The 27,995-nt window shown below is 38.0% G+C and overlaps 1 protein-coding gene across 1 annotated transcript; it reads right to left on the bottom strand.

The window, feature by feature from the left end:
- Positions 1 to 1,129: 1,129 nt before the first annotated feature.
- NELFB (negative elongation factor complex member B) lies at positions 1,130 to 27,995 on the bottom strand. The gene is made up of 13 exons (XM_074210594.1): positions 27,605 to 27,995; positions 24,258 to 24,421; positions 23,500 to 23,599; positions 22,767 to 22,997; positions 19,578 to 19,763; positions 17,659 to 17,771; positions 17,076 to 17,178; positions 15,215 to 15,310; positions 12,661 to 12,803; positions 12,161 to 12,267; positions 10,295 to 10,436; positions 9,699 to 9,807; positions 1,130 to 9,412 (listed from the first exon to the last, which is right to left on the bottom strand). The coding sequence occupies exons 1-13, from the start codon at positions 27,704 to 27,706 to the stop codon at positions 9,266 to 9,268; spliced, it is 1,743 nt and encodes a 580-aa protein (XP_074066695.1). The 5' UTR covers positions 27,707 to 27,995; the 3' UTR covers positions 1,130 to 9,265.

Here is a 27,995-nt window from a genome sequence, read left to right as displayed (position 1 = left end):
CCAGAAGGCCCTGGGAGACCCTCGGGCCCACTCCCCGTCCACTGGTTTACAGACGGGGATGAGGGTGTGGAGAGGGGTCGGCTTCCCACAGACCCGCAGGGACTGGGAAGCGGGCTTCCTGGCCACCCCGGGGACCAACAAGTCACAATTGCGCGGCCGGGCTAGACCTGGGCCAGGACGCGGAGCCGGGCCAGAATGCGGAGCCGGGCCAGGATGCGGAGCCGGGCCAGGACGCGGAGCCGGGACAGCCCTCCAGCGTGCCCACAGCAGAGCCGGGGCAGACAGTGGTTGGGATGCCGGGGGGGTGGGGGGTGGGATGGGATGGGTTCCAGCAAAAGGGCCCCAAAGCACCTCGGACGAACTTCAGATCTTGGTCCTTGGGCCGGAACTGGGTTAGAGGAATGGGACTATATTCCATAAAACAGGGCTGATTTCTGCTCCAGGGCAAGGCCTTATTAATTTTTAAAAAGCATCCATTATGTCCACAGATCCCAGTGCCTGAGGTGTGTCCTCATAGAAGATATATAGGTGGAAACCAGTAGTTTTCCTGGCAGGAACAATGAAGTTGGGAAGAAAAGGCAAATTTTTCTCTACATATCACTCAACCTCTCCCTGTTTTCTCTCCAAAGCAAAAGGGCACAAGGTGGAGGGGGGGGGTACCAGTAACTTTATCCAGAAAGGAAAGTCTCTCAGCTCCATTCGCTGGCCCATGATGGGTAGGGTCCAAAATGATTGCTTTTTGTAAATGTACTAAGTGAATACAATACCTAGTACAGAAGTCCCTTGGTCAGGCATGGCCCACATTCATCCTGTATTTATTTAATAATCACAAATTACTGATGCTCAGAATCATGCATCTAAAACAGGGCTGTCCAAAATGTAACCCACGTGGGGTGGCACAGTGGATAGAGCACTGGCCCTGGAGTCAGGAGGACCTGAGTTCAAATTTGACCTGGGACACTTAATAACCTAGCTGTGTGGCCTTGGGCAAGCCATTTAACCTCATTACCTTGCAAAAAAAAAAAATCCAAGATGCAATCTATGGGCCTCCTGTGGGTTTGAAGAAACCATCTTTGATTTACTAAAGGAAGCTGAGATACTGCCAGAGCTCTCAGTTAAAATGGCAAATCAAAATATAATGTCTGAAAAGTTGGGTTAGACAGTCCTGGTCTAAAACAAAAGATGACACCTAGAGGGCTATCCAACTGTGCATACCCTTTGATTCAGTAATACCACTATTGGGTCTGTATCCCAAAGAGATCACAAGAAAGGGAAAAGAACTCACATGTACAAAAATATTTATTATCAATTCCTTTTATGGTAGCAAAGATTAGGAAATTAAAGGGATGTCCATCAATTGGGGAATAACTGAACAAATTGTGGCATATGAATGTAATGAAATACTATTATTCCTTAAGATATAACTAACAGGATGATTTTCAGAACAACTTGGAAAGACTTTACAGAAACTGAAGTTTCTTAAGTTTATATAAGTGAGCAGAACCATAACATTGACACAGTAACAGCAACATTGTGTGATGATCAGTTATAGTAGACTTAGCTCTTCTCAGCAATGCATCAAAGGTAGTTCTAAAAGACTTGTGATGGAAAATGCCATCCATATCCAGAGAAAGAACTGAGGTCTGAATGCAGATCAGAGCCTACTATTTTCACTTTTTTTTTAGGTTTTTTTTTAAGGCAATGGGGTTAAGTGGATTGCCCAAGGCCACACAGCTAGGTAATTATTATGTGTTTGAGGCTGGATTTGAACTCAGGTACTCCTGATTCCAGGGCTGGTGCTCCATCCACTGCGCCACCTAGCTGCCCCCTATTTTCACTTCTTTAAAAATCTTTTTTGTTTTTTGAAGTTTTTCTCTTTGGTTCTGATTGTTCTTTCACAACATAACTAAAATGGAAATATCTTTAACATGATTGTACATGTGTAACATCAGATTGCTTGCTGCCTTTGGGAGGGGAGAGGGAAGGAGAGAAAATTTTATAAAAATGAATGTTGAAAATTATCTCCACATATTACTGGAAAAAAATAAAATACTATTAGGATTAAAAAACAGTAGATATTTCCAGTTCCCATTTATTACTATAGAAACCCAGAAGTCACTCCAGTTCTTAATGTCTAGCACTTAATAAACAAATCCTTTCTGGGAGTATAGAATCTTGGCAGAGGGAAGCATCAAAAGACATATGGAGACAGCTGGCCATTTGATCAGTGGGACCCAAGCCAAAAGACATCCCAAGGAGTCAATCCTTGATTCTTCACTACCCAACAGCTACACCAAAAGGGATAACTGCTTAGAGAAAGTTTCTTTCTCTATGCTTTGATCTGAAAAGAGATAAGGAAGCTTTTCCAGAACAGTTGTGGATTTCCTTAAGAGTCAGTTGAGAGACCAATGATTCCTTCTCCAGTCCTCAAAAATGCTAAGCCTAAATCAAATTTGGGGATAAGGGACTGTGATAGCAATAAAATATATATTAAGGTTCAATCTTCCAAGTACTGTGCTAATTGTTAGGGAGATAAAAAAAAGAAGCAAAAGACAGCTTTGAGAGTTCATAATCTAATAGAGGAGATAAGAGAAATGAACAAGATATACATCTTTCAGTGCAGGAGTGTGTTAGATTGAAAAATACCTATTTTCTGCAAGTTTTGTTGTTTTAGGTTCATTTATAGGGTAGTTAGAAAAAAACTTAAAAGACATTGCAACTATAGTTGATCCCTTGGGAAATTCTTATTTTGGCCCAAATTTGGCCCAAAATATTCAGCACTAGAATAAAAGGAATTTTTTTCAACACTGAAAGAATTAAATAGGAAATAAGAGGGAAGACACTAAAATTGGGAGATTTGGAAAATTCCTGCAGAAGATAGCATTTCATTTGAGGCTTGAATTTAAGGGGAGCCAGGAAGCAGAGATAAGGGAGAGCATCCTAGGCATGGGGAAGAGTCAGAGCTGAGAGATGTAGTACCTTGTTGTTAGAACAGCCAGGAGGCCAGTGACACGAGATTGAAGAGAACATGGTGGGAAGGTGAGAAGTATAAGCTTAGAAAAGAATATGTGGGGGCAGGGGAAAAGGGTGATCAGTTTTAAAGGGCTTTGAAAGTGAGATTTTTGTATTTTATGCTGGAAATTATATCCCTAAATGACAAGATCAGATTTTCAATTTAGGAAAAGCGCTTTAATGGCTGAATGAAAAATGGACTGCAGTGGAGAGATTTAAAGCAGGTCCACCCACCAGACATGAGGTGAGGAGGCTCTGCATTAGAGTGGGAGCAGTGTCAGAGAGAAGGGGGCATATTTAGGAGATGTTGCAGAGATGAATTAACAGGCCTTGACAACAGTTTGACAATGGGGGGGTGAGGTTGTGAAAAAGTGAGGAGTCAAAGAAAGACATCTAAATTGTAAGGCCAGGAGAACGGAAGGATGGTGCTGTATATACACAGGAAATAAGGACCTCCTAGACTTCTGTACTGCTCCTATTTTACAAGTGAGGAAATAATCCCCAAAAGTGATTTGCCTAAGGTCTCACAACTAATACCAGAACGCAGGTCTACTGAATCCAAATTTAATATTTTTTCCACTACCTAATGTTGTTTCTCATATATAGAAGCCAGATAAACCAAATATATATGAAAAAACATAGAGATGACTTGACTTGCCTTACCTATGTGACTGTGACTAAATCACTGGGCCTATCTGGTTCCATTTGCTGATTTATGAAATAGAGGAGTGGCAACTAGATTAGCTAACCTCAATTCTTAGGATTATGAATTACAAAAGGAGATACTTATTAATCTGATGCTAACCTCAGACTTAAAAGTTCTAATTCCTTTACACGAACCCCCCACTTATATCTTCACATTCTCATGCCCTTTTCTTCCTCTATTCTGCTCATGTTCTTCCTTGAATGTGGAATCCAGCTTCTCACCTGCATCTCTGTTTGTTCTAACAATTCTAACACTCTCAAAGCATTACAGAAGGTTGAGGGACTAAAGGTAAGACTGCATCTTCTCACGGACTTATTCAGAAGTAAGATCAGAAAGCAAAGGCAGAGCATGTCAAGGAGGGAGGATTCAGGGTATAGATTATTAAGGGGAAAAGGAACTGGCAACACCAACAATGCTGGCTCCACGTTTTCTCCAAAGGGGAAAAAACTTTGCTGCTCCAACTAGCAATATTAGCGAATAAGTCAGTATCTAAACCAGATACTTGAAGCAGTAATACCATGTGATGCCTCTCAAAACCTTACTGCTTATATACATTCTAGTAATTGTTTAAGCAGTAAAGAATAAGAACATAATAACATCCCACATTTACATAGTCCTTGAAGATTTACAAAGTATTTTCCCCACAACCCTATCATGAAGGTAGTACAAATATCATGAATTTTAGTAAACTGAGGCTCAAAGGAGTAAATAATTTACTCAAGGTCACATTGCAAGTTAGAAGTGTCAGAACTAGTTCTCTAGTCCAGGCAAGGTCCTGATTCTAAGGTCACAGTTCTTTCCAGTATACCATGCTATCTCCCCCCAAGGATAGGAAACTCTTTCTCCAACTGGAGATAAAACTTGTGTATTGGTGGGTGGGATCTTCTAAATTTATTTTTGATATCTTTTGACCTCATCCTCAATAGCCCTTTTCCCTCTTCCAGTCTCTCCCCTCTAATATCTAAGGCTAGACCAGGATCTCTGCTTTAGTTGTCTCAATCCATTGTCTGCTCCCCTGAGGGCACTGGCCCACAACCTGGACCACTCTCTTTTCCAACCCTTTAAGCTAGCCCCTGCACTTTGATTCTGTCCCAATTATTCCTGGCCAGCATTTTAACAGAGGACTCTTGAAGTCCTGTGAAATCTTAACCCAAAGTAATAAATTTCTAATGATGGGAATTTTTGGCACCATGAAGGCCAGTGGGAAGATATTTCTCAGTGGTATATCCTAAACTTAATCCCTGAAAAAATAGCAGGGTAGTTATCTGTTTTGTCCACACAATCCAGAGACCATTCAAATGAACATTAATATTAGTTTGAAGTCTCACAGACTTATTATAAGTAAGATGAGAAAGCAAAGGCAGAGCATGTCAAGGTGGGAGGTCTCAGGTTATAGAGTATTTTAGGGGAAAAGAACTGGCAACACCAACTCCAAAGGGGGAAAAAAATTTGTTGCTCCAACTAGCAGCATCAGTGAGCAATCATCTGACTGTGTAGCTTGTCTAAAATGAAGAACTTCCTGTGCAGACTCCTAGCAATCATCAGGCCAGGCATATATTCTCAGCCACTCATACATCTCTACCATGTGACACTGAAGAGAAATATAATTAGTAACACCAAATCACACAGGACCATATTGTCTAGTCTCAAGTTCCTTCCTTTTTGAACGCAAGAATGGGGCGGCTAGGTGGTGCAGTGGATAAAGCACCGGCCCTGGAGTCAGGAGTACCTGGGTTCAAATCCAGTCTCAGACACTTAATAATTACCAAGCTGTGTGGCCTTGGGCAAGCCACTTAACCCCGTTTGCCTTGCAAAAACCTAAAAAAAAAAAAATCTCTACTTTGAATGCAAGAATCTTCTTAGGTTTCTCAACCAGAAAGTATACTATGGTAAAAAGAAGACATCAGACATTAGAATTGGTTAACAAACCTGGGTTCAAATCTCAATTCTGCCACTTACAAATGTGACCTTGGGCAAAGCACTTCACCACAAAGGAGAGGTACTAGACTTCAGAGGTGCCTTATAGCTTTAACATCTGGTGAAACAGGAATGCAGGCTTTGAACAATTCTAATGATAGATTCTCATTACCTTCAGAGGAAGATTCATTATAATAGGTAAATGACAAAATACTATTTGTTCAAATCAAAGTAGTTCTAAGATTTTGAATATGCATTTCTATATATTGTCATTTTTCATTTTTTTGTTTTTGTTTTTTTTGGGGGGGGTTGCAAGGCAAACGGGGTTAAGTGGCTTGCCCAAGGCCACACAGCTAGGTAATTATTAAGTGTCTGTGACAGGATTTGAACCCAGGTACTCCTGACTCCAGGGCCGGTGTTCTATCCACTGCACTGCCTAACCACCCCTATATTGTCATTTTTCATAAAAGCATTTTAAATATTAAAAGTATTCTAATTATAAATTATCTCCATGCTCACACAATTCTTTTTTTCCACTCTCATTATGGGAAAAATTGAAAAATTCTCCTCTGCAGTCTACCTTCTTAGGGACTAGAATTGTTGGGTCTCTTGAAAAATAAAATGTGTCATTCAGATTCTGGCAGTCTGGAAGGAACAATTAATACCCAATGCTAATTACCCATGCACATGCTAGTACACACACACACACTTACAAATAGAGGCACATTAATATTTTTCATGTCAGCACTTAGATGCAATCTAGGCAGCTGCCCTAGGTTTTTAGTTTTTAATTTCTGCTGTCCATTGTCAAATCCTCCAACTCATGGAGTCATAAAATATCCAAGCTGGAAGGACTCTTTAGTATCACCCATCCAATCTCATTACCTCATTTTTTAGCCAAAAAAACCCTGTTGTACCTCAAGAGTACTGGAGGGATAGGACCAAAGATCAACCAGAGTGGCAGATCCAACGATTTGCAAGTCACTTAGAAACAGGTTCAGTCCTTTTTCCCCTAAAACATCCAGTTTTTTCTGTCTAATGTGATTATCATGCCCAAGAAAAACATTTTTTGTAGGTTTTAATAAAATCAATTTTATCTCATAAATAATAAAAATCAAATTATTTAGCAATTTTCCCCTCAGAAAAATTATCTCATCTAGACAAGATGTTCCTAAAATAGGAGAAATCCTTATTTATTCACAGTAGACCACCTGTGTAAAACAGAATCTTTAGTCAATCAAAGAATATACTTGGTACATTTTTTCCTGTGGTCTTGCCGATTATGGTCTTAAGATAAAGCCATATCAACATCCATTTATGTCACTGTGAGAGAATAACCATTTCAGTCTTTTATTATATGTATTTGGAACTCTAGAGGCAATGTTGTCATGGACAAAGCTGCTGTGTGTCCCAGACAAGTAATTGAATCTCTCCATGCCAAAGGGGATTCTCTAGGATTAGAAGTTATAGAGAAAGTGAGAACTTGTCCTGGTAGGAGTTACCTCATCTAAAATTCCCTATCCCATGACATCAAAAGTCCAGTCCTCCTTTTTATCAGGAATTAGACCTAGGATCAAAGGGAACAATGGCTACAGAAAACATTGCTAGAGGAGAATTATTCTGTGAGGAAACAAGAAAGCAAAGTCTCAAACTGATAGAGGTTTGAGGTGCGGCTTTTGAATCTGTAAAGTGAAAAGAAATCTGGTCAAGTGCAACAGTGACTCTGCATCAAGCCCTTCCCTCCTCCAGGAGTCCCTGGATTATAGATTTGTACAAACTATAAATAACTTGCTAATAAGCAAATTATTGGGATAAAAAAAAATTGTTTGGTAGGAACAGAAACAGGTGACCAACCTAATTGTGAATAAATTGTTTCCAATTTTTATAGAAGCACTCACTTTTATATAAATTACTAATTTCCTAATGGTCATCTAAGAAATTCTACTTAACAATGCTTCAAAATTTAGCACTAGTTCCAATATTTAATGGAAAGTACCAGACTATTTCTTTGACAGTATATATAATTTGAATGTTTACTAGTTCAAAGTATATTCCTCCCAAACTAATGTAGTTTAAATTCAGCATCCATTTGAGAAATGAGACTGAAATAGTCCCATCCTTTTATTGAATCCCACAAGTTGCCAATGTGAGGATTCAGAAGAGAGCTTACAGTTCTCAGTGAAGTCCTTTCTAGTGAGGCCTAAGTACCTAATTGCTCTTTCATTAAAAGAAGTATTCCAAGGTTCAGTTCTAACACCTCCAAGATGGAGATCACTGTGTGAGCACATGGTTGGTTCTTTTCTTGTTAAAATAGAAATTGTCTTTTTAATCTATGTTATTACTATTCTTCCAGTTTTATTACAGAAATTAAAAACCAACAAAATAAAACAGGAGGCAAGAAGTTTTCCAAGGTATTTAAAAAAATAAGAAAACACATAGGATTCTGAGAGGCTGGACACCATGGCACACACTCATAGTCCCTGTTTCTGGGGATGTTTGAAATTGGAGGATCACTTGAGTTCCAGAGTTCTGAGCTGCAGTAGGAAGAGCTAAAGCTGAGGGGTGTCTGCACTAAGTCTCCCACCAATATGGTAAGTTCCAAAAAAGAGAGAACCACAAAGTTGCCTAAGGAATAGTGAACCAGCTCGGGTTGGAAACAGAGCAGGTCAAAGCTTCCATTCTCAGCAGCAGCAAAATCAGATCTGTAAGTGGCTGCTGTTCTTATAGCTGGATGAGACAGAGAGATCAACTATTTAAAAAAAAAAAAAGACTTCTGAGGCTGAAAGTAAAAAACACAATATCAAAGCTAAGGTCTCAAGAGATCTGTCAGAGAGTGAAAAATGAAAAGTATTCTTCTGGTTCTATGACCCAATTCAAGGAATCCAGAAGCAACAGTAAGTCTGAAGGGGGGGGGGGGAGAATTTCTTAAAATATTTTCCTCCAACCCTGAGAGGCCCCCACTAGGATTAAAAAAAAGGGGGGGGGACAGGGAAGTTTTTAAAAACTCTCTAAATCCATCAGCCACTAAAGATTGACTTAGTTCTAAAGGGGCACACATAATCTTCACCACACAGATGGAGAAACTAAGGCACAAAGGTTGCCTATATAAAAGTTAAATAGTAGGCCAGAGGTGGAACAATGAATAGAATTCTAAACAAATAATTCCAATCCTCTACACCTGGACTACGGGATTATTCAATTCTGTACTTATCTACCAAAGAGATTTCATGGAGACTCTATGCCATTTTGTTTTTTATCATGGCCACTCACCTAGTATTCCACTGAAATCACTATAACCACTCTGAATAACTCAGGTTAAAAGAGGTAAACAATTCTTTATCTTCCACCAACTTATTCCCTAATGATGAGGAAACCTCTTGGATTTATGTGTAGGTACATACATACACACTATCTTCAGACCCCCTTCTCACTGAGCTTGATGAAGCTAGATAGGGTCTGTTAACTGCACAGACTTTGTAACATTAAAAAAAATTTCAGCGTTCAATGTAAAGTCCTCAGGAAATTCTTCACAGTGTAGTGATGACAAACAATTTCCCAAACCTCAAGGGCTCTGGATAGGTAGATGCCATTAGGTACCAAAACCATAACTGAGCCCAGGATTAGAGCACCTCAAAGCACTGTTGGGGTTGGGACAGCAGGAAGAGGTAGCTCTAAAGCTGGAGCTTCCACCACCTGGGCTGGACTGGGTTTGCAATGCTCTAGGTGTTCCAGTTTCTCTCCAAGCTGGTTGTAAAGATCCTTTACAGCCTCCCCACTCTGCAGAAAAAGAAGGCAGAGCAGATAAAAGCATACTATTGTTTTTACATTGTTACTACCAAAAACACTAAATCTTATTATTATTCAAGTATTTTAACACAGACAACTGAGATGTGTTTAAGATTAATTAAAACTTGAAAGTAATTACACTTCAGAAGCTGCTATCTAAATAGAGCAGATATTCTCCATTTAGCAGGAGCCTGGGGACAGGATTTGGATTGCAAGTCTAAAAGCACTTTTCTTCAAGCATTTAAAAATATAATCAAGAGCTAACTAACAAGCTCACCTGACTGGTAGGTTCCAAAGTCTTTTGGAGGGACTCCAGTTTAGTAGGGGCCACTTTGTGATGCAAGTGGATCAGGAGCCTGAGAACATGGCGGTGTACATTCTCCTTTCTAGAGAAAAAAAAAAACCAAGTATCATTTCTACTCCCCTTAGGATGGAATAGGTGGCTGAACTAGGCAGGTATCCAAGAAAGTAATGGTAGATTGGCTAGTTTTCCAGGAAAATGAAAAATGGAGGTGAGACTGTCTAGTAAGAGGGTCTCTTCCAGCTGTAGCACATTTCTCTATTCAGAAACATCTTGTTCTTCAACACTATGGTAAACATTGAAATCTCTCATGAAGGACATATTTCAATGAGACTGGCTAGCTTTAATTCTTTCTTATCTTCAAATACCTAAAGAAAGTGCTATTCTCAAAGAGAATGCTACATGGGGCATTTTAGATGAACAATATTCAAGACTGAGAAAAACTCAGAATTATGGGAAATGATCCAGTTCTTATCTTGAAAAGGATGCAATACAATATTTTGTAAACGTTTTACACACACACACACACACACACACACACACACACACACAGAGTTCTACAACTAAGTTACCTTGAAAGACAAGTGAGGAAGAATCCATCAAATAAACTGGTACAGAATTCTTCCACAGCAAATTCATCTGCCAGTAAAGTAAGGTTGCCAGTGAGCAGGTGAAGGAATATATCACTGAATGCCAGATCTCCAAATGTCTCCACTGCAATTGATGTAGGGTTAATTAATTAGAGAGTCATCAAGAAATCAATTTCTTTCTATAAAAAAATAAAATTTTAAATTCTGAACTTAACAAACTCCAAATAAAGTAAACACTTCTTCATTTAAGTACAAAAATTGAACACAAAACTGACAATCTCTATTATGGTTTATTTTTCCTTTTAAGTATGTAATAAATTCACCATATTAACTTTCAAAGGTGTCTTTTTTTGTCTGTTTCCTTCTAGTGCATTAAAAAAAATCTGCTCTCTTCTGTGCATTAAAAAAAACACCCCCCAAAAAAAATTTATTACAAATACTTATAGTCAATCAAAACAAAATTCCACCTTGGCCATGTCCAAAAACATAGTAATTATTAATAATAATTCTATTTGAAAAATGTACAACATCCATTCATTCCCCTTCTCCTCTACCAGTCTTACTCCAGAAAAGTCTTTAAAGATAGGGTGAATTACCTTCCTCCCCCTAGTTCTGCTTCTGACTTTCTGAATTTTGAAATGTACCTTAGTTGTAGTTTCACCCTGAAACTTCCCTCATGCCTGAGACTTACTAAAATATCTATCTACTCCTGTGGGCTTCTCAACCCTGAAGATTTGTCTGCCCTGAGGGGATCCAGACTGACCAACCTTCATTTCCCTTCTGGCCCTGCTTTTGCCTTTCCAGACTTCCACACTTCTGCCCCCACTTGGATACCTTTCTTCTACTCTATCTCACTTTAGGCTCCTTTGGTGTATTATCTCCTCCCATTAGAATATAAGCTTCTTGAAGGCAGAGACTGTCTTTCTTTTTGCTTATTTCAGTAGTGAGTACTTCGCAAAGTGTCTGGCACATAGTAAGTGTGCCTTACCTTGGGTTGAAAAGTTGGTATCAGATCATCAAGAATACATACAGTACTTCTGTTGTTATTTTATTTTTTCCAATTACATGCAAAGATATTTTTTCAACATTTATCTTTTTTGTAAGCTTTTGGGTTAAGTTTGATTACCTATATTTCTGACACCAGTACCAAGCCTGGAGAATAGATTTCCTACCCCCCAACTCCTGTTGATTCTACAAACACAAAATGAAGCTTGACCCCCGAAGAATACAACTTCTGTACATGCTGTCAAAACTCAAGGTCTTGTACTCTTGTTTCCTTGAAGCTTCTTTCCACAACAGAGCATAATGGAAAGAGTACTGAACTTAAGAAACAAAAGATAAGATTTCAAGTCCTAGTTCTGCCACTTTACTATTGTGTGACCTTGAGCAAGTCACAACCTCTCTGAACTTGTTTTATTTTATCTAAAATAAGAGATAATAATACTTATAATGACAATGTTTCATGATTATTGTGAGGACAACCCTGTATAATAAAATTTACTGGAATTTATATAGTGCTTTATGGTTTACAAAGCACTTTACATACCTTATTTCACTTGATCCTCATAGGAACCCCATAAGGTAAGTATTTCATCATCTTTCAGATTTGAAAACTGAGACTCAGTGTGATTAACCAGTGTTAGAGGGAGGATTTGAGGTTTCCTGAAGCCATGTCCACAGTACTTTGTCATTACACCATTATAAATGTCAGTTTTTCTTTTTTATAATGTGCTATTCCCTATCCTAGAATGTACCTTACATTAGGGCCCTTTGACATCACTCTGATACAAATTCCCTTTTGTCTCACCCATAACACTGAGGAAAAAGAGTAAACAAGCTAGGACTCACCTAATCCAGGCAGAAGTCGGAGAAAAGCATTTTTATTCCTTTGCTTTGTTATGTGAAGGACATAATAAAGCCCCATTTCACAAGCCATCCTATGTTCCTGCAAGAACCTGATAACAACGAAGAGATCACATCATCAATACATCATTATCTTTGCTTATCTGCCCATAGTGATACCCAATGAACTTTACATTTTATTTTATACCCAATGGTATAGTATATTATTAATGGTTACAGAGGTTACAATTCTGTGATTTCTAACAACTTATCTGAAATAACAGCATTAGCTAATCTTTAGGACTAGAGAAATTATTCACTACAATACATTTCTGCCTGGAATTCACTAAAAAATATAGCTCCACCTTTTCCTTTTCAGTATATTTTTAAAAAGTTAGTTTTTAATATGCCTTAAAGAATGAACTATTATGAGGCTCATTGTCCAAAGACTTTGCATTATTTTGTAGATATTCTTTTTAATATTGTTGATCATTTGATTAACATACTTGGTAAAGCTTTCAGGAAGGGTATTAGGGTATGTGACTGCTGCCTTCTCTTCTGTTGGTAGTTTCTGATCTACATTGAAAGTATAATCATCCACCACAAAAGACATAAGCATCGGCAAAAACCTAGTAATCAGCTCTACTTCCTGGAGAAGAAAGCAAAAAGTTTAGATTAAAGATCCTTTTCAGCCCAAGTTTAACAAAATCCTGTTCAAGTCCAAATTCTCCACCCAAACACTGAAGACTTTCCATAATCATTCAATCCTTTTTAACTAAGTTTATTTTCTACTTTCCCCTAACACATCTCCCACTCAAGCTGATTTCCTACAAGCAAGTACCTTGCTTTATCTCCTGCCACCTATCTAGAGCATCCTTTCCTTTATGCCACCCCCCACCCAAATTCTACTTATCCTTCAGACATATCCCCTCTAAGTACTTTCCAGAATACTGCAGCCTATTTCAATATTGTACTCCTAAAGTCCTTATTCCAGGATCACACACTTAAGCACTACAGATTTTCTTTCTATATTATCCTCTCATTGGTTTGTGAGAGTAGCAAACCCAGTAAGAATAGGGCAGAAATCCATACATCTTTGAACCTGCTATAGCAAAGCACAAGGCACTGCCTACGGTAAATGCTTAATAAAGACTTATTTAATATACAATTAAGATTAAAGGGAGGGAGGGCAGCTAGGTGGCGCAGTGGATAGAGCACCTGCCTTGGAGTCAGGAGTACCTGAGTTCAAATGCAACCTCAGACACTTAATAATTACCTAGCCTTGTGGCCTTGGGCAAACCACTTAATCCCATTGCCTTGAAAAATCTAAAAAAAAAAAAAAAAAAAAAAAAAAAAAGATTAAAGGTAGGGGTGGCTAGGTGCGCAATAGATAGAGCACCAGCCCTGGAGTCAGGAATACCTGAGTTCAAATCGAGCCTCAGACACTTAAGAATTACCTAGCTGTGTGTCCTTGGACAAGCCACTTAATCCCACTGCCTTGCCAAAAAAAACCAAACAAACAAAAAAAAAGACTAAAGGTAACTTAAATGCTAGTTTAAAAACAAAACTGACTGAAAAGAAAATTCAAATGATATAGTCAGTGTAAGCTTTTAAGGAAAGCTCTCCTGATATCGCCCAAATTGGAGTCTTAGTCAGGACAGACACATTCAAAGGAATAAGTATTGCTATGACACTTCAGATAAGCAGCCCAGCAGCAAAATGGAAACTAAACCAGGTTCAAATGCCATCTTTGCCAGCAACAAACATTGTGACCTTTGTTAATTAATTTCACAGAACTTTAATTTTCTCAACTCATAAATGAGGAGGATAGCACCAGCTTCTGTTTAACGAACTCACAAGAAGAATCACAAAATACTTAAAATATCAAAATTATGCTATAAAATATTATATAATTTACTTGTTATCATTATTTATTATTATGACTGTACAATATCAAAGTATTTGTTTACTTTATGCTGACAGAAAAGTCCAGAAGACAGGGGTTTCAATCATAGGTTTCATTTTAGAATGAATTGGGTAGCTAGGTGGAGCAGTACATAGAGAGCATGGGCACTAGAGCCTGGAGAACCTGAGTTCAAATCCAGTCTCAGACACTTAATAATTACCTAGCTGTGTGACCATGGGCAAGTCACTTAATAATTAAACTAGCTTTGTGACCTTGGGCAAACCACTTAATCTCATTGCCTTGGGGGGGGGGGGGGAACCTAAAATGAAAAGGTCAAGCTTTAAATATTCTTTCTGATGTAATGTTATATTCTAATACAAAGGGCTTCCAAAATTCCAAATAGTGCTCATGTGAAGCCAGTCTCAGCATAAATGCTCACTGATAGCACCAGAAAGTGTATTCATTAAAAAATAATTCTGCCAGACCAAGAAGATCAAAAGATTAACCTTTTAGAAATATCTCCTGTATTACTCAGAGAGACAGTTTACTATAAATAAGAGTCTGGACATGTGGTAATTATAGTACAAAGTCACAGGGTGATGGAAAGAACCATTGCAGTCATCTAGTCCAACCTACAACTAAATGGGAATCTCCTTTACACCATCACTAACAGGTAAGTCAGCAAATCTCCATATGAAGCAGGCAGTGATGGGAAATTTACTTTTTTGGACAATTCTAATAGTGAGGAATTTACCTTTTACATTCAAAAAAAAAAATGTAGTTTGTTTCTACAACTTCAAGCCATTACCCTAAGTTCTGTCCTCTGAGACAGAGAAATCAACTTCCAAAGGCAGAACTGACCCATGCCCCCACCATGGGTCTAATCATGAGGCTAGTCATGGAATTAGACTCAAAATGTTACAGCTAGAGGAGACCTTAGAGAACACATGATGCTACTTTAACCTCTCACCCCCATCAGAAAGATGAAAGAAAAAAAGTCTCAGAAAAGGGAATTGACTTGTCCAAACACATATAATTAGACAGAGCTGAGTCCAGAACCCAAGTCTCCTAAATTCCAGTAATACTCTTTCTATTATACCCCTATGCCTAACCAAAAAGAAAATTAAAATAATTTTAAAAATAAAACAAATTACCATCTTTGGTTCCTTGAAGACCTGGCTGTCAATCATGTCCCAAGCCCCTTGTCCCAGAGAAAGCATTCTTAGCAGTAAAAGCAGATCAGGACTTTCCTGAAAATAAGGGAAAAAATATGTTTTGTCAACTGCTTTCATTCTACTTATTTACAATTTTTAATCAGTGTACTTTTATAAGAAATTGGTTTATTTTCACTTTTGCTAAAAGTATCAGAACCAAGAAAACAGCCTATATGACCACACAATATAATAACAATGAAAGACGTTAAACAATGATAAATTCAGTGACTTCAGAAGATTCTCCCTCTTTCTCTCCCTTTTTGACAAAAAGGTGGTGGTGCAGACTAATGTTGATACTGTCAGACATGATCAACATGTTCCTTGATTTTGCTTAACTATAATTCTTGGTTATAAAACAATATTCTTCTAGAAGTAGGAGGCATTTTGGGAAGTGGTAATGATATTAAGAAGGAAAATTTCAATTAAAAAAGTGTCAGCTTCACCCTCTACCTACATGAACTGGTTATTTCCTGCAACAACAGTCAACATTTCAACCTATTAAGGTGAATTATTCCTTCTACACTGGGTTTGGTTTTTTTTAGGTTTTTGCAACGCAAACGGGGTTAAGTGGCTTGCCCAAGGCCAACACAGCTAAGTAATTTTTAAGTGTCTGAGACCGGATTTGAACCCAGGTACTCCTGACTCCAGGGCCGGTGCTTTATCCACTATGCCACCTAGCCGCCCTACATTGGTTTTTTTTATTACATTTTTTTCAATTAACCAAAATCCTTTTTCTCTCCTTCCCAACTCCTCTACTTGAAAGAAAAAAGAAAAACAAAGACCTTTATAATATATATATATATATTTATATTTATATTTATATTTATGTATGTATAGAAAAGCAAAATTTCCACATTGGCCATAATCCAAAAAGATATATCTATCTCTATCTCAATCTAGACTAAATTCCATTCAGTGTGGGTAACATGTTTCATCATGAATCTTCTACAACAATGGCTGATCATTAAAGGATCAGAGTTTTCCAATCTTCCACAGTCATTTGCTTTTATATTTATTGTTATGGTATAAACTGTTCTCCTGGTTCTGCTCACTTCCCTTTGCATCAATTCATATATGCCTTCTCAGGTTTCTCAGAAATTATCTTTTCATCAATTCTTATGGCATAATATATGAATTACCTCACATTCATAATATCAGAATTTCAAAAGATGGACACATTCTCAGTTTCCAATTCTTTGCCATCACAAATGGTACTGTTAGATCAAAGGGTATGCACAGTTTAATAGTTTTTGAGGTAGAGTTATGAATTGCTTTCTACAATGGCTAGATCATTGTACAGATCTACCAACATTACATTAATGTACCTGCTTTTCCATAGTCCCACCAGCATCTGTCCCACCAACTTTGCCAATCTGATAAGTGTGAGGTGGAACCTCAAAGTTGTTTTAATTTGCATTTCTCTAATTTTTAGTGATCAGAGAATTTTTTCATATGTTTTTGATAGTTTGGATTTCATCTTCTAAAAATTGGTTGCTCACATTCATTGACTATCAACTGGAGGATGACTCTTAAATTTGAATCAGTTCCCTAAATATCTTAGAAATGAGACCTTTATCAGAGAAACTTGCTGCAAAGATTTGTTCTTTTTATACATGAGTTTTTATTTTAAGCTACCATCTATGATGATCGTAGCAAGTATTTGCCTAAAAAATCTACTCCCAAATACTATTCAGACCACTAGTTGAACAAGAACTGATAGCTGCTTCCATCAGCTAGTTCGGCTTTCATAACAAGGGCAAGTCTAACTCAAGTTATGTCCTCATTAGTTTCTGCCACTCACCCTGGGTAAGGTTTCCTGACCCACCAGTTCTTGCAGATGTCTTATGGTGCTCAAAGACAGGGTATTAATCGCAAAGGGATCACATAGAATCATAGACAAATCACTGAAAGGAACAAGTGATAAATTTATATTCCCAGATTAAAAACAACCCACACAGAACTAACAATCAATCTATTCATGTTCTTAAAGAAACATTACTTCATTTCTAATCAATGATCATAGCACAGGCCCTAGGAGAGAAAAGCACTTAAACCATGACTCACAGAAAGTCAGTGCTATACAGCAGTGGTGTCAAACTGAAGTATGGGCCACAAAGTAAAAAAATAAGGATCCCTATAGATGCATATTAACTTTAAAAAAATGTTAACCACAAACTGTGCTTTCATTTATTTATTCTATTATAGATTTTTCCTTCTTGGACATACCCTTGCCCTGGTCAAATAGTCTTTTCATCATCCCCCCCACATACATCCCTCATGGATATTCTTGCCTTTGTGTATTTGTTCAACAACTCTCTGAGTTTAGAATATCCTTCCCCTCTCTGCCTTCTGAAATCATAAGTGCCTGAGACAATTCTACTCACCCCAGTACTTGCTCCTGACCTTTCTTCACTCCATCCAGGAATCCTTGAAGCTCCCGAGCTCTCTTATTATCAACAAACTTTTCTCGAATGCAAGCATCAAGACACCAGGTGAACTATATGATGAATAATAAATCACAGGGACAAACTCAAAGACTATCTTTTCTAATTTCAGGATTATATACAGGTCTTTTTCTAAATGTAACAAGGTTTCAAAATTCATCTTTTTACTAAAGGCTAAACCAAACCTTGGAACATAAATACTCTAAGCAAAAAATGGTGTTTTTTCAGTTTAATTAGCTGATACTAAAGAATGTTTAAGTAGTTCTCAAATTAGAATTACTTAAGACCCAAGGAAAAGTATATAATTTTCTTTTCTGTTTGTTGTAGTTATTCAATAAATATAAAAAAGTTAATATATTATTTTGTAGAACTAGTTTTGAAATTTTAAGAGAAAATTGGGAGAAGGGTTTAACTTTCCTTCTATGGGTGAAATTGAAGTATTAGAACCCTATAAAGTTAAAAAGCCTAGGTCTAAACTGATTAAGTGTTAATAACCAATCTCAGTCTAATGAATTAAAAGGCAATTATTAAGTCCTATATACATGGGTGTGCATGTATAAAGAATGAAATAATTCCTCCTTGCAAAAAGCTTATATAAGTCCAGAAAATTGATGGTAAAACACAGCTCTCTCCTATCAGTAAAGAGGATGGGGGCTCCAGATATGGACTATGATTGTTAGATATACACTCTCAAATTCAGTAGATGCTTAAATGGATTTTTAGTGTCAAGGGAAGGTTTAATTAGTGGACAAGAATTAAGGGAGAAATAATTGCATAAAAAACAAAGGATGGCCATAAAATAACAACAAACAATAACATTAACTGCCCATTTTAGAGAAACAGAAAGCTCAGCTCTGACAGTCCATTAAAATGTTAAAAGAGAACAGCTCAAATTTGTTTTGCTGGATTATGCATAATTGTTATAAGGTCTTTATTTTTTATTTTTCTTTTATTAGTTAATTGGTGAGGGGATGGGGAGAGAGTAGTGGGAAAGAAAATAAATGCTTTTAAAAATAAAAAACACACATTAAAAAATAACCTAAAATAAAAAAATCTGGAGGTTCCATAGGTAGCTCCTTTCCTCTAGAGCAGGAATAACCTTTTTCTTTGTCACTCTTCAGACAGTATCACTTTATACAAAGAGAGGTCTAAAGTGATCAGAAAGGATCAGTCTAAAATAAAAATGCTGTCCCCGACATTTCTGATCCTTTTGAAAAAGTTATAGTTTTAAGAGGTGAAACCTATGGACTTCTTATTTCTAATATAGGAACAATGAAGTTCTAGAGTTCCAAGGACAAATGTTAGTAAGGATTCTTAGTAGTCTTGTTTCTTTTAAAATTAACAGAATTTCATGAGCAGTGGATCCTCCTCCACTACAATTCCTGCCCAAGAAGCTCCAGCACAGAGGCTTGGCTTAGGAAACATTAAGATCTGGCTAATATTTCCCAGCAACTGTCTTTCACATATGTTTGGACTACTGTAATCTTAGCAATAAACCCTACATAAGAGTTTTGCAAACCCAATACTTTGATACAATTCCAAGGCTAAAATAATGGCTGCCAACTGGATCTTGTTTATCATCAATGTTAACTGGTTCCCCATAATCAGTAAGCTTAAGAAGTATCAGGAGGTAAAAAAGACAAAATGAAAATCCAATCAGTCTAGGGAAATCCTTACTAACCTGATAACTCAAAAATAGAAAAGGCAGATGTCATTATGCTTTTGTCTGTAATGATATCATTATTTTCCCATTTGGGGTCATGTGACAACACCACCAGCAGCTTAACAGCCTGCATATGGCATATGCTGACATAGTAATATAAAACTGATGGAGGTCCCATAGTATTTATAACTAGTACCTTATGACAGGGATCCACCATGCAAATATCACTGATGTCCAGGTCATGTAATGACATTAGCAGCTCAGCCCTCAAGGTACAATAATGAACATTCCTAGTCCGAAGGAATAAGGTCCGAAGGAACTGTAATACCATGTCGTAGAGCTTCACATTCTTCCCAATCATTTGTGTCAGTTTCTGCACTACCTAAGCTCAAAATCCATTCAAAAGAAAAGAAAAAGAAATGATTTATTTTTCTAAAAGAATCACATTAATATTGTTCAACATATGTAACTGACAGCAGGGGGCCTACCCGTATTTGCTCATTCACCTATGAGAATCATTCCAATGCAGGCTTTCAGGAGGTCCTCAGACATTTCTTACTACCCTAATCTCAATTTCTTTATGTTTACCAACTGATGTGGTATCTCTATCCTACAAATAGTCCATCTAAAAATGTGTAAATATAGGACATATGTATCAGTTAAAACATTAAGTTTGAACCACCCAATTATCTCAAATCAACCAAATGGTTGTTTTTATTTCTATTAATTCATTTTATGATTGTGAAAAAAATGCCCATTTAGAAGTGAAACAAAAAACAACAATTAAATGTGCTGTAGCCTTAAGTAGTTTTCAGCATATTACCAAGGAGTCTATCAGGACATGACTTTAAAAAAAAAAGAGGTAGACTGGGGTTACATGATACTTGGGGGGAAAGATTGCAGGGTAGAGCACAAGTATCATACAAATTTAAATGTAATAGGGAAATGTTTAATAAAATAAATGAAAATATAAAACAATATAATGTTGCAGGAAATCCATGTCTCTTTCAGTCTGACACCACTAGCTGACTTGATTCATTTTCTTAAGGGATCAGGAGAGGGATGGAAGGAGCCTCCGGTCCAGGGTTAAGAGCCCAGGAAAGAACTTCATGGTGGAGAGAAGAAGCTAGAGTGAGGGGGCAGCACAGGGCTAGTGGTTGTAACACACATGGAAAGATAGAATGAAAAAGGGTTATGATATTATAAGAATTTCAAAATGTATGACAAGGAAATTGAATGTATGCAAGTAACAAGTTGAAGGGTATGAACCACATCTGTAGGTAGCATAGAAGGGTAAGAGTTTCCTGGAAGGAAATGTAGAAAATAACTTGTCCAAATCCATTTTAAGAGTTGGGGAAACTGAACTTCACTAAGGTCATTTTCTAACTATATTTCTAAATCTTCTAGACAAGGATCTGGTGGATGATTACTTTGATTCAGCTCCTTCCTTGTCTTCAGGCCCTAGCTCCAAAGCCTCATCCTCCAGCCTCAGAAGATACTGCAAACATCCTCTCAGGAAACTTCTGGCAACACTGTTTTATCCACAAATACCCTATCCCTTTTTCAGCAGAGGGCCAGTGGTAGAGTGAAGATTCTGTTTGGCAAAAAAAAGATCCTTCTTTGACTCCCGGTAAAACGCATGCTCCTTGGGGGACAGAAGTCATGAGGAGGATTAGATCAGAGGCATGGCAGAATGTTAAACACATGTCCCTAGACTTCAAATCAGGGGATCAGAGCTGGATTATACCTCAAGCTCAGAGAAGTAGAGGGCCTCCTCAGTCTGTCCATCCCATCTCTGACATTATCTGATCTAATTCTGTTTCTGATAATAATAGCAATCATTGTTTATATGGTGCCTAATGCATGTCAGATATTTTATAATTAATATCTCACTTAATCCTCACCACAATCCTGGGAATTAGGTGGTTGATGGGAAAACTGAGGCAGGCAGTAGTTAAGGGCCACACAGTTAAAAATTATCTTTAAAAAGTGTCTTTCTTTTTCCAATGTAGTGGAGAAGATAGAAAACAGATACTTTTTTTTTCCTCTTCATCCTTAAATACTTTTAATTACAAATAGGACAAGACAACAGGTACAAACATGTTTGTGCAAATTAACTTTAAACATACAGTGTGGCTTAAAAGTCATCAATTGTTTCCACATCATAATCATAGTACATTGACTGGCCTGATTTAGACATCACAATATAACTTACAATGACCCAAATGCATTCTAAAAGTCCATGCAAATGCACAGAATACACTTGTTCTATGTGATGTTGAAACAGAATATAAATACTTTTAATCGAAAAAAACTATTTGAAAACAAAAAAAAACAGCCAAAATTTACCTCTACAGTTGTTTCTAGTTCTACTCTATGGGGGAAAATAAAACAAGTGCAATCCCTCTAATTTATAGCAGGTCTTCAAATACTTAAAAATAGCTACCAGAGCCTCCTTACACTTTTTTTTTTGCCAGAATAAACGTCCCTAGTTCTTCAAATAATCTTCCTAAGAAAAGGTCTTACTAGCCAGGCCTGACCATCCAGGTCCCTTCACTGACAAGAGTCCAGCTTATCAATGGTCTTTGCTAATATGTAGTACCAGAACTGAACACACTCCCCCAGAGGTGGCCAGTCTATTCTAGAACAGCAGGCGGAACTACCGTCTCCCATGTTCTGAATGCTGTACCTCTCCAGGGCACAGTGGCCTCCATAGAATTTTTTCAGGAGCTCATCCAGCCAGGCTACAATTCCCACTCCATCATTCCTAATGTTCATCATGGAGCCTGAAATTCTCACAATTAAGACTTACTCCTAACCAACGTAAAGACTAACAGAATGCCTTCTGTGGGGGGTTGGGGGAGGGAATCAAGAATGAGGGAAAATTTGTAAAATTCAAAATAAATAAAATCTTTCTTAAAAAAAAAACTCACTCCTTTGAATCAAGTTAAATTCTTAGTTAAAAATTACATCTGGGGCAGCTAGGTGGCACAGTGAATACAGCACCAGCCCTGGAGTCAGGAGTACCTGAGTTCAAATGCGGCCTCAGACACTTAGTAATTACCTAGCTGTATGGCCCTGGGCAAGCTACTTAACCCCATTGCCTTGCAAAAACCTAAAAAATAAAATAAATAATAAATAAATAATCACATCTGTTCTCTAAAGGATTATGTTCAGTAGATTAATGATTAACCATTGTTACACCACGACCAATCATTGTAGCAGATTAGCTCAGAATAAGGTCCAGGAAAGTCACCCTGTGCGTGTTTAAGGCCAAGCTGATGGACAACAGCAGAGGACAGAATAACACATAGGGCTTATGGCAGAAGCAGAGAAGCAAGGTAAGGAATCACAGTGTAAATACATATTTCCCTCTGGTCCTCACCTCCCCCTGACGTCTTGTTTTAGGAGATGGACTAAAGAAGTTGTGCAGAACAGATACTTCATTGCTGAAGAGGATGTTCTCCTTCTCCAAAATATACTGTTTGAGCAGTGGAGAAACTTCATCGCCAAAGAGAGCTTGGTTATCCTGCCAAATCTGCCGCTTTACCTCCACAGCACATGCCCGATACAGCTCCTTGTCGGCCATTACAAGCTTCAGTTTTTTTTCAGGAACCTGAAAAAACATTTGAGTAGCAACGTTTTTTCTTGATCAGCTTTTAAGTTAAATACCATGAATCCAGCTGACACAACAACCCATCTTCCAAGAAGGTTGCCACATGTATTCCTAAAACTTAGGTGTAGTGCTCAGAGTGTAAAATAACGATAACATTAGCAACAGTACTAATTTTACCATTTCTTAATTAAAAATAACTTCTTAAAATCTTTTTTTATAAGGATTATAGAATAAATTTCTAATTTCCAAAATTCTAAATCCTCTGAATTTTGCATATTGAAAGGAATGCAGAATGGGGGAAAAAAATCAAAGTAAATACAAACATACATGTGCTCTACCTCCCCATTACTTCAAGAGGTGGAAACATAGGCATTCTTTGAATAACAGCTAAAAAGCACCAACATACTGAGACCCTAAGTCGAGAAACAATAAAAAGACCTGTAATTCAGCTAAGTCTAATGAAGAGACTACCAAGTGCCCTAAGGGAAATACTTGCTTTTACCTTTGGCAAATGTTTCATGACACACATCACCACTGGCTGGAGGGAGGGCATTTTCACCAGGGAAAAACTTTTCTCCAAGAGATCTTCTAGCTTCTTGTACCTAGAAATACATTAGGTTATAATTATAATAGACAAATGCAGAGGGAAAAATATTTTTTCCCTTGTCTTTTTTTTTACAGTATGGCTAATATGAAAACATTTTGTAAGACTTCACATGAATAATCCATATTAAATTTCTTATTTCTCAAGGAGGGAGGAGTTTGAATATGTAACTTAAAATTTCAAAAAATGATTGTTAAAAAAGTTTTTACATGTAATTGGGAAATAGTTAATGAAATAAAAAAAATACATGAAATAGGGGCAGCTAGGTGGACAGAGCACTGGCCCTGGAGTTAGGAGAACCTGAGATTAAATCTGACCTCAGACACTTAATAATTGCCTAGCTGTGTGACCTTGGACAAGTCACTTAACCCCACTGACTTAATAAAAAATATATGAAACAAAGAAAAATATTTTTAAAAATTCACCTGTTTCTTGTTGCTAGTGTAACTGAATAAGTAAAACAACAAAATAAGATTCAGAAAATGTTTCCTATGTCTGCACTCAGACTGCTATTATCTAGAATAAGAGTCTTGATGGCAATAAGGATAGTTATCACCTGACTGAAGTAATCAGAAAAGCTTTTTTGTTTATATCAGTACAAAAGTATGGCACTAAAGATAGAAAGCCCCTGCTATACTCTTTCTCAGGATTTTTACCTTTCTTCAACCTTTCCTTCAGCAGCAATGGCAGACACTCTCTCCAACAATTTGTCTCTTAGCTCATCAAAAACTGACTGGTGGAACTCTAGCCGTGGTGTCCCATGCAGGTCCAAGAAAGGCAGAGCAGACTGCAATGATGGTAGTAAGACACCATTCTCTGTCTGATAAAGCAAAAGTTGGCATTAAATAAAATTCATCTTATAGAGGAACAAAAAAAGGAGAAATACATTTAATTTTGCCCAGTATGAGCTCAGGTCTTTTGAGAATAAATATTTCCCAAATTTTTTTCAGTTATTGAATAATCTAAATCACTACTGACAAACTCAGAAAGAGTATTACACACAGAGTCAGAGTTACTAGCTATCTGACCACGGGCAAGCCATAGTCTAAGACTGTGCCTTTATCTGTAATAGTATCTATCTTGGGAGTACCTAGCTGTGCGGCCTTGGGCAAGCCACTTAACTCCATTGCCTTGCAAAAACCTTAAAAAAAATAGTATCTATCTCATTAATATGAGAATTAAATCAGAAAATAACATACTGCTTTATACAATTTAAAAGTGCTATACATAATATGTATTAAATAGGTAGCACAGTGGAGCACAAAGGGCTTAGAATCCAAAGACTCATACTCATGAGGTCAAATCTGGATTCAGACACTTATTAGCTGTATGTCTCTGGGCAAGTACTTAACCCTATTTGTCTCAGTTTTTCATCTGTAAAAATGAGAAGAAAATGAAAACCATTCATTTTCTTTGCCAAGAAAATTCCATTTGGGATCATGAAGAGCTGGACTTGACTAAAAAAAATGACTTAGTAACAGGCAATAGGACATCCAACCTTTACAATACAACCCAAAGATGGTGCTATAGTGTCACTCCAATCATCATTAAAAACTGTTCCTTTACAATCCTGAGTGACCTGATATGGAAAATGCCATCCATATTCAGAGAAAAAACTATGGAGTCTGAATGCTGAGCAAAGTAGACTATGCTCACTTTTTAAAACTTTTTTGTTTTTCTCTCAAGGATTTTTACCCCTTAGTTCTAATTCTTCTTTCACAAAATGACTAATATTGAAATTTATTAAACATGATTATACATGTATAACCTATATCAGACTGTTTGCTGCCATAGGGAGGGGGAAGGAAAGGGAGGATGGCAGCAAAATGTAGAACTCAAAAGCTTGGAAAGGAATGAATGTTGAAAACCATCTTTACTTTAATTGGAAAAAATAAAATAAAAGCTCAATTAAAAAAAAAAGACAAATCTGTTCCTTTCAGATGCATAACAAAGTCAGACCCACACAGATAATTCATTCATCCTCTTTCTTCCAAATTTCTAATCCAATTTCTTAATTTTATTGAGGAAAACTAAGGCCCAGAGAGAGGAAATGACTTTGTCCACATATCACACAGAAACAGTTATAGAGCTGGGATTTGAATTCAGTCCCCTAATGTCTAGTACAGGTTAGGTATAGCTAGATCCTTAATGAAAGAAAACTTGTTAGATCATGTAGTGTTTATAGGAGTACTAAATCTGGGCAGTTCATTAATTCATGGAACAAAAATCTTGCTCTGGTGGAATAATCTGGGAGTCAAAAAAATTTAGTCTTGGCTGACACTAGCATTCACTTGTGTGACCCCTGAAATTACTTCCCCTCTCTGGAATTCAATGTCCCCATTAGCCAAATGAAGGTATTGGGATACATAAGGGCCCTCAAGCTCTGATACTGTTATGAGTTAATCTTCACACTCAACTCTTTCTTGAAAGGGGAGAGGAAGGCTGGAAGGGTGGAAGGATTCAAACAACCAGTGGAAGGGACAGGAACCTAAAACCTGTACTCAAGCACATTTAGTTGCACTATGCACAATTGTAAAGGTTCAAGGATGATTTGAAAACCAAGTCTATGGCTCTGGGGCTTAAGATCAAAGATTAAAAGCTGGAAGTTGTGTTGCCTGGGGTCAATATTTAAATCCAGATCTTCCGGATTTCAACTACTATACAACCTGGCAGTCTATACATTCCTTTTATAATTAACTCTTTTCTCTCTCTACACACACACACACACACACACACACACACACACACATCTCGCATCTCTAGGTCCCAAGCTTCCTCTGTTCTGGGGAAACATACTTAAGTTAAGATTCCCTTGGCTCTCCTAAAGAGCATATTGAGAAATTAAATCTTCACTTAAAATGGGGACATTACTAGTCCCATGTACTCCCTTTCTCCATGGTCTTTTATGGATCATTGACAAAGCCTCTAACAATCCTATTTCCCTAGTATCTTGCAATTTTAATTCGTTTAGGACTGGAAATTTGAACAAGAGCAACTTGGTCCTTCCCTACTATCTCATTACTCAGATTTCAACTCCCATAATAAAATTTTTGGTTTGTCCTTTCCAAAACAAAAGTCCTTGACAGAGGGGAAAAAAAAGTTGAACAATTCTGACTTTTCTGTCCTCAATTCTTAATATCCCAGCTATCCTAAGTAAATCTTAAATGCCTTCTTTTGATCTTTCTTTTTGGTCCACTATAGCTAAAACAACAAAACCTTTTTGGTACCCAAAGAATTCTCAACCCTGAAACTATTCTCACTTCACTGGGTCAAGTTGTTATTTAAAAGTTTTGGTGGAATTGTCAGCTTAGTAATATGAAGTAGCAAAAAAAAAAAAAAAAGGTAATGAAAGCAAATTTAATCGGCTGTGAATGGTAAAATGAAAACTGTAAAGGTTGCTTTAAAAGAGGGAGGGTCCAGGAGGGAACTGATAATTTCACGATGTTCTCAGTACCTCTCTGATTACATCTGAAATAATGTGTCCAATTCTGAGCACCACAGAAGAGGATTAATAAAACCTGGAAAGCATCCACAGAGCAACAGAAGTCATACAATAATTGGTTCAAGTCCCTAGAGATGTTCAGGATAGAGAAAAAATGTAAAGGGGACAAAAGCATTTTCAAGTGTCTGAAGAACTGTCATCTGCCAAGAGATTAGGTGTGTTCTTTGAGCCAGCAGGCATAATTAAAAACGATGGAAGGAAGTGAAGTAGATTTGGGATTAATTAAGGGGAAAAGTTCCTAAGGCCTTGGGCTAACTAAAGGAGAACTGGGAGGCCTTGGGAGGCAGTGGGTTCTCCCTCATTAAAGGTCTTCATGTACAATGGATGCATGATCACGTCAGTTTATGTAGCACTGAGGATTCGGGTCCCGGCTGGCCTGGACGACTGACCCCTGAGGTCTCTTACACCTCGGAGATCCTGCCCCTTTGGGCTCTGGGTCTGGAAAGGGAGGAAGAACCGACCGGGAGAAGGCCGGTCCTGGGGGACCGGGGGATCCCGCACCTGGAACTGCTCGATGGCTTTGAGGGGCTCGGTGCAATTGGTCAGAGTTTCCTTCAGGTCCTCTCCGTTGGCTACCCCCAGGTCCTGCAACCCGGCGAACATGGAGGAAGCCCCGGCTCCTGCCCCTGGGGCTGCGGTGGCCCCGGCCCCAGCTCCCCCCGCAGCCCCCGAGCCCGGCCCCGGGCGGGCCTTGGCCTCCGGCGCTCCATCAGCGCGCTCTCCTCCGGCCGCTGCTGTCGCTGCCCCAGAACTCCGCTCCGCCGACCCCCGGGGACCCGAGGTCCCGGCCCCGCTGCCGGGCCCGGGACCAGGTTTTTCCCCGGATCCCTCCAGTTCTACCAGTGCCCGCTCCAAGGAAGCCCGGCCCTTCCGTCCAGTCTCAGGGAGCTTC

This window comes from Macrotis lagotis, chromosome 1 (assembly GCF_037893015.1).
Source record: "Macrotis lagotis isolate mMagLag1 chromosome 1, bilby.v1.9.chrom.fasta, whole genome shotgun sequence".
NCBI classification, from domain to species: domain Eukaryota; kingdom Metazoa; phylum Chordata; class Mammalia; order Peramelemorphia; family Peramelidae; genus Macrotis; species Macrotis lagotis.
This window is presented reverse-complemented; position numbering and strand designations above follow the sequence as displayed.

Coding starts and splice junctions, on each gene's coding strand:
- NELFB (XM_074210594.1), bottom strand. CDS start 27,706: ATGTTCGCCGGGTTGCAGGACCTGGGGGTAGCCAACGGAGAGGACCTG. Junction 12,268..12,660: donor CTTCCTGAAAGCTTTACCAA/GTATGTTAATCA, acceptor CGTTGTTATCAG/GTTCTTGCAGGAACATAGGA. Junction 9,413..9,698: donor CTTTGGAACCTACCAGTCAG/GTGAGCTTGTTA, acceptor CTTTTTCTGCAG/AGTGGGGAGGCTGTAAAGGA.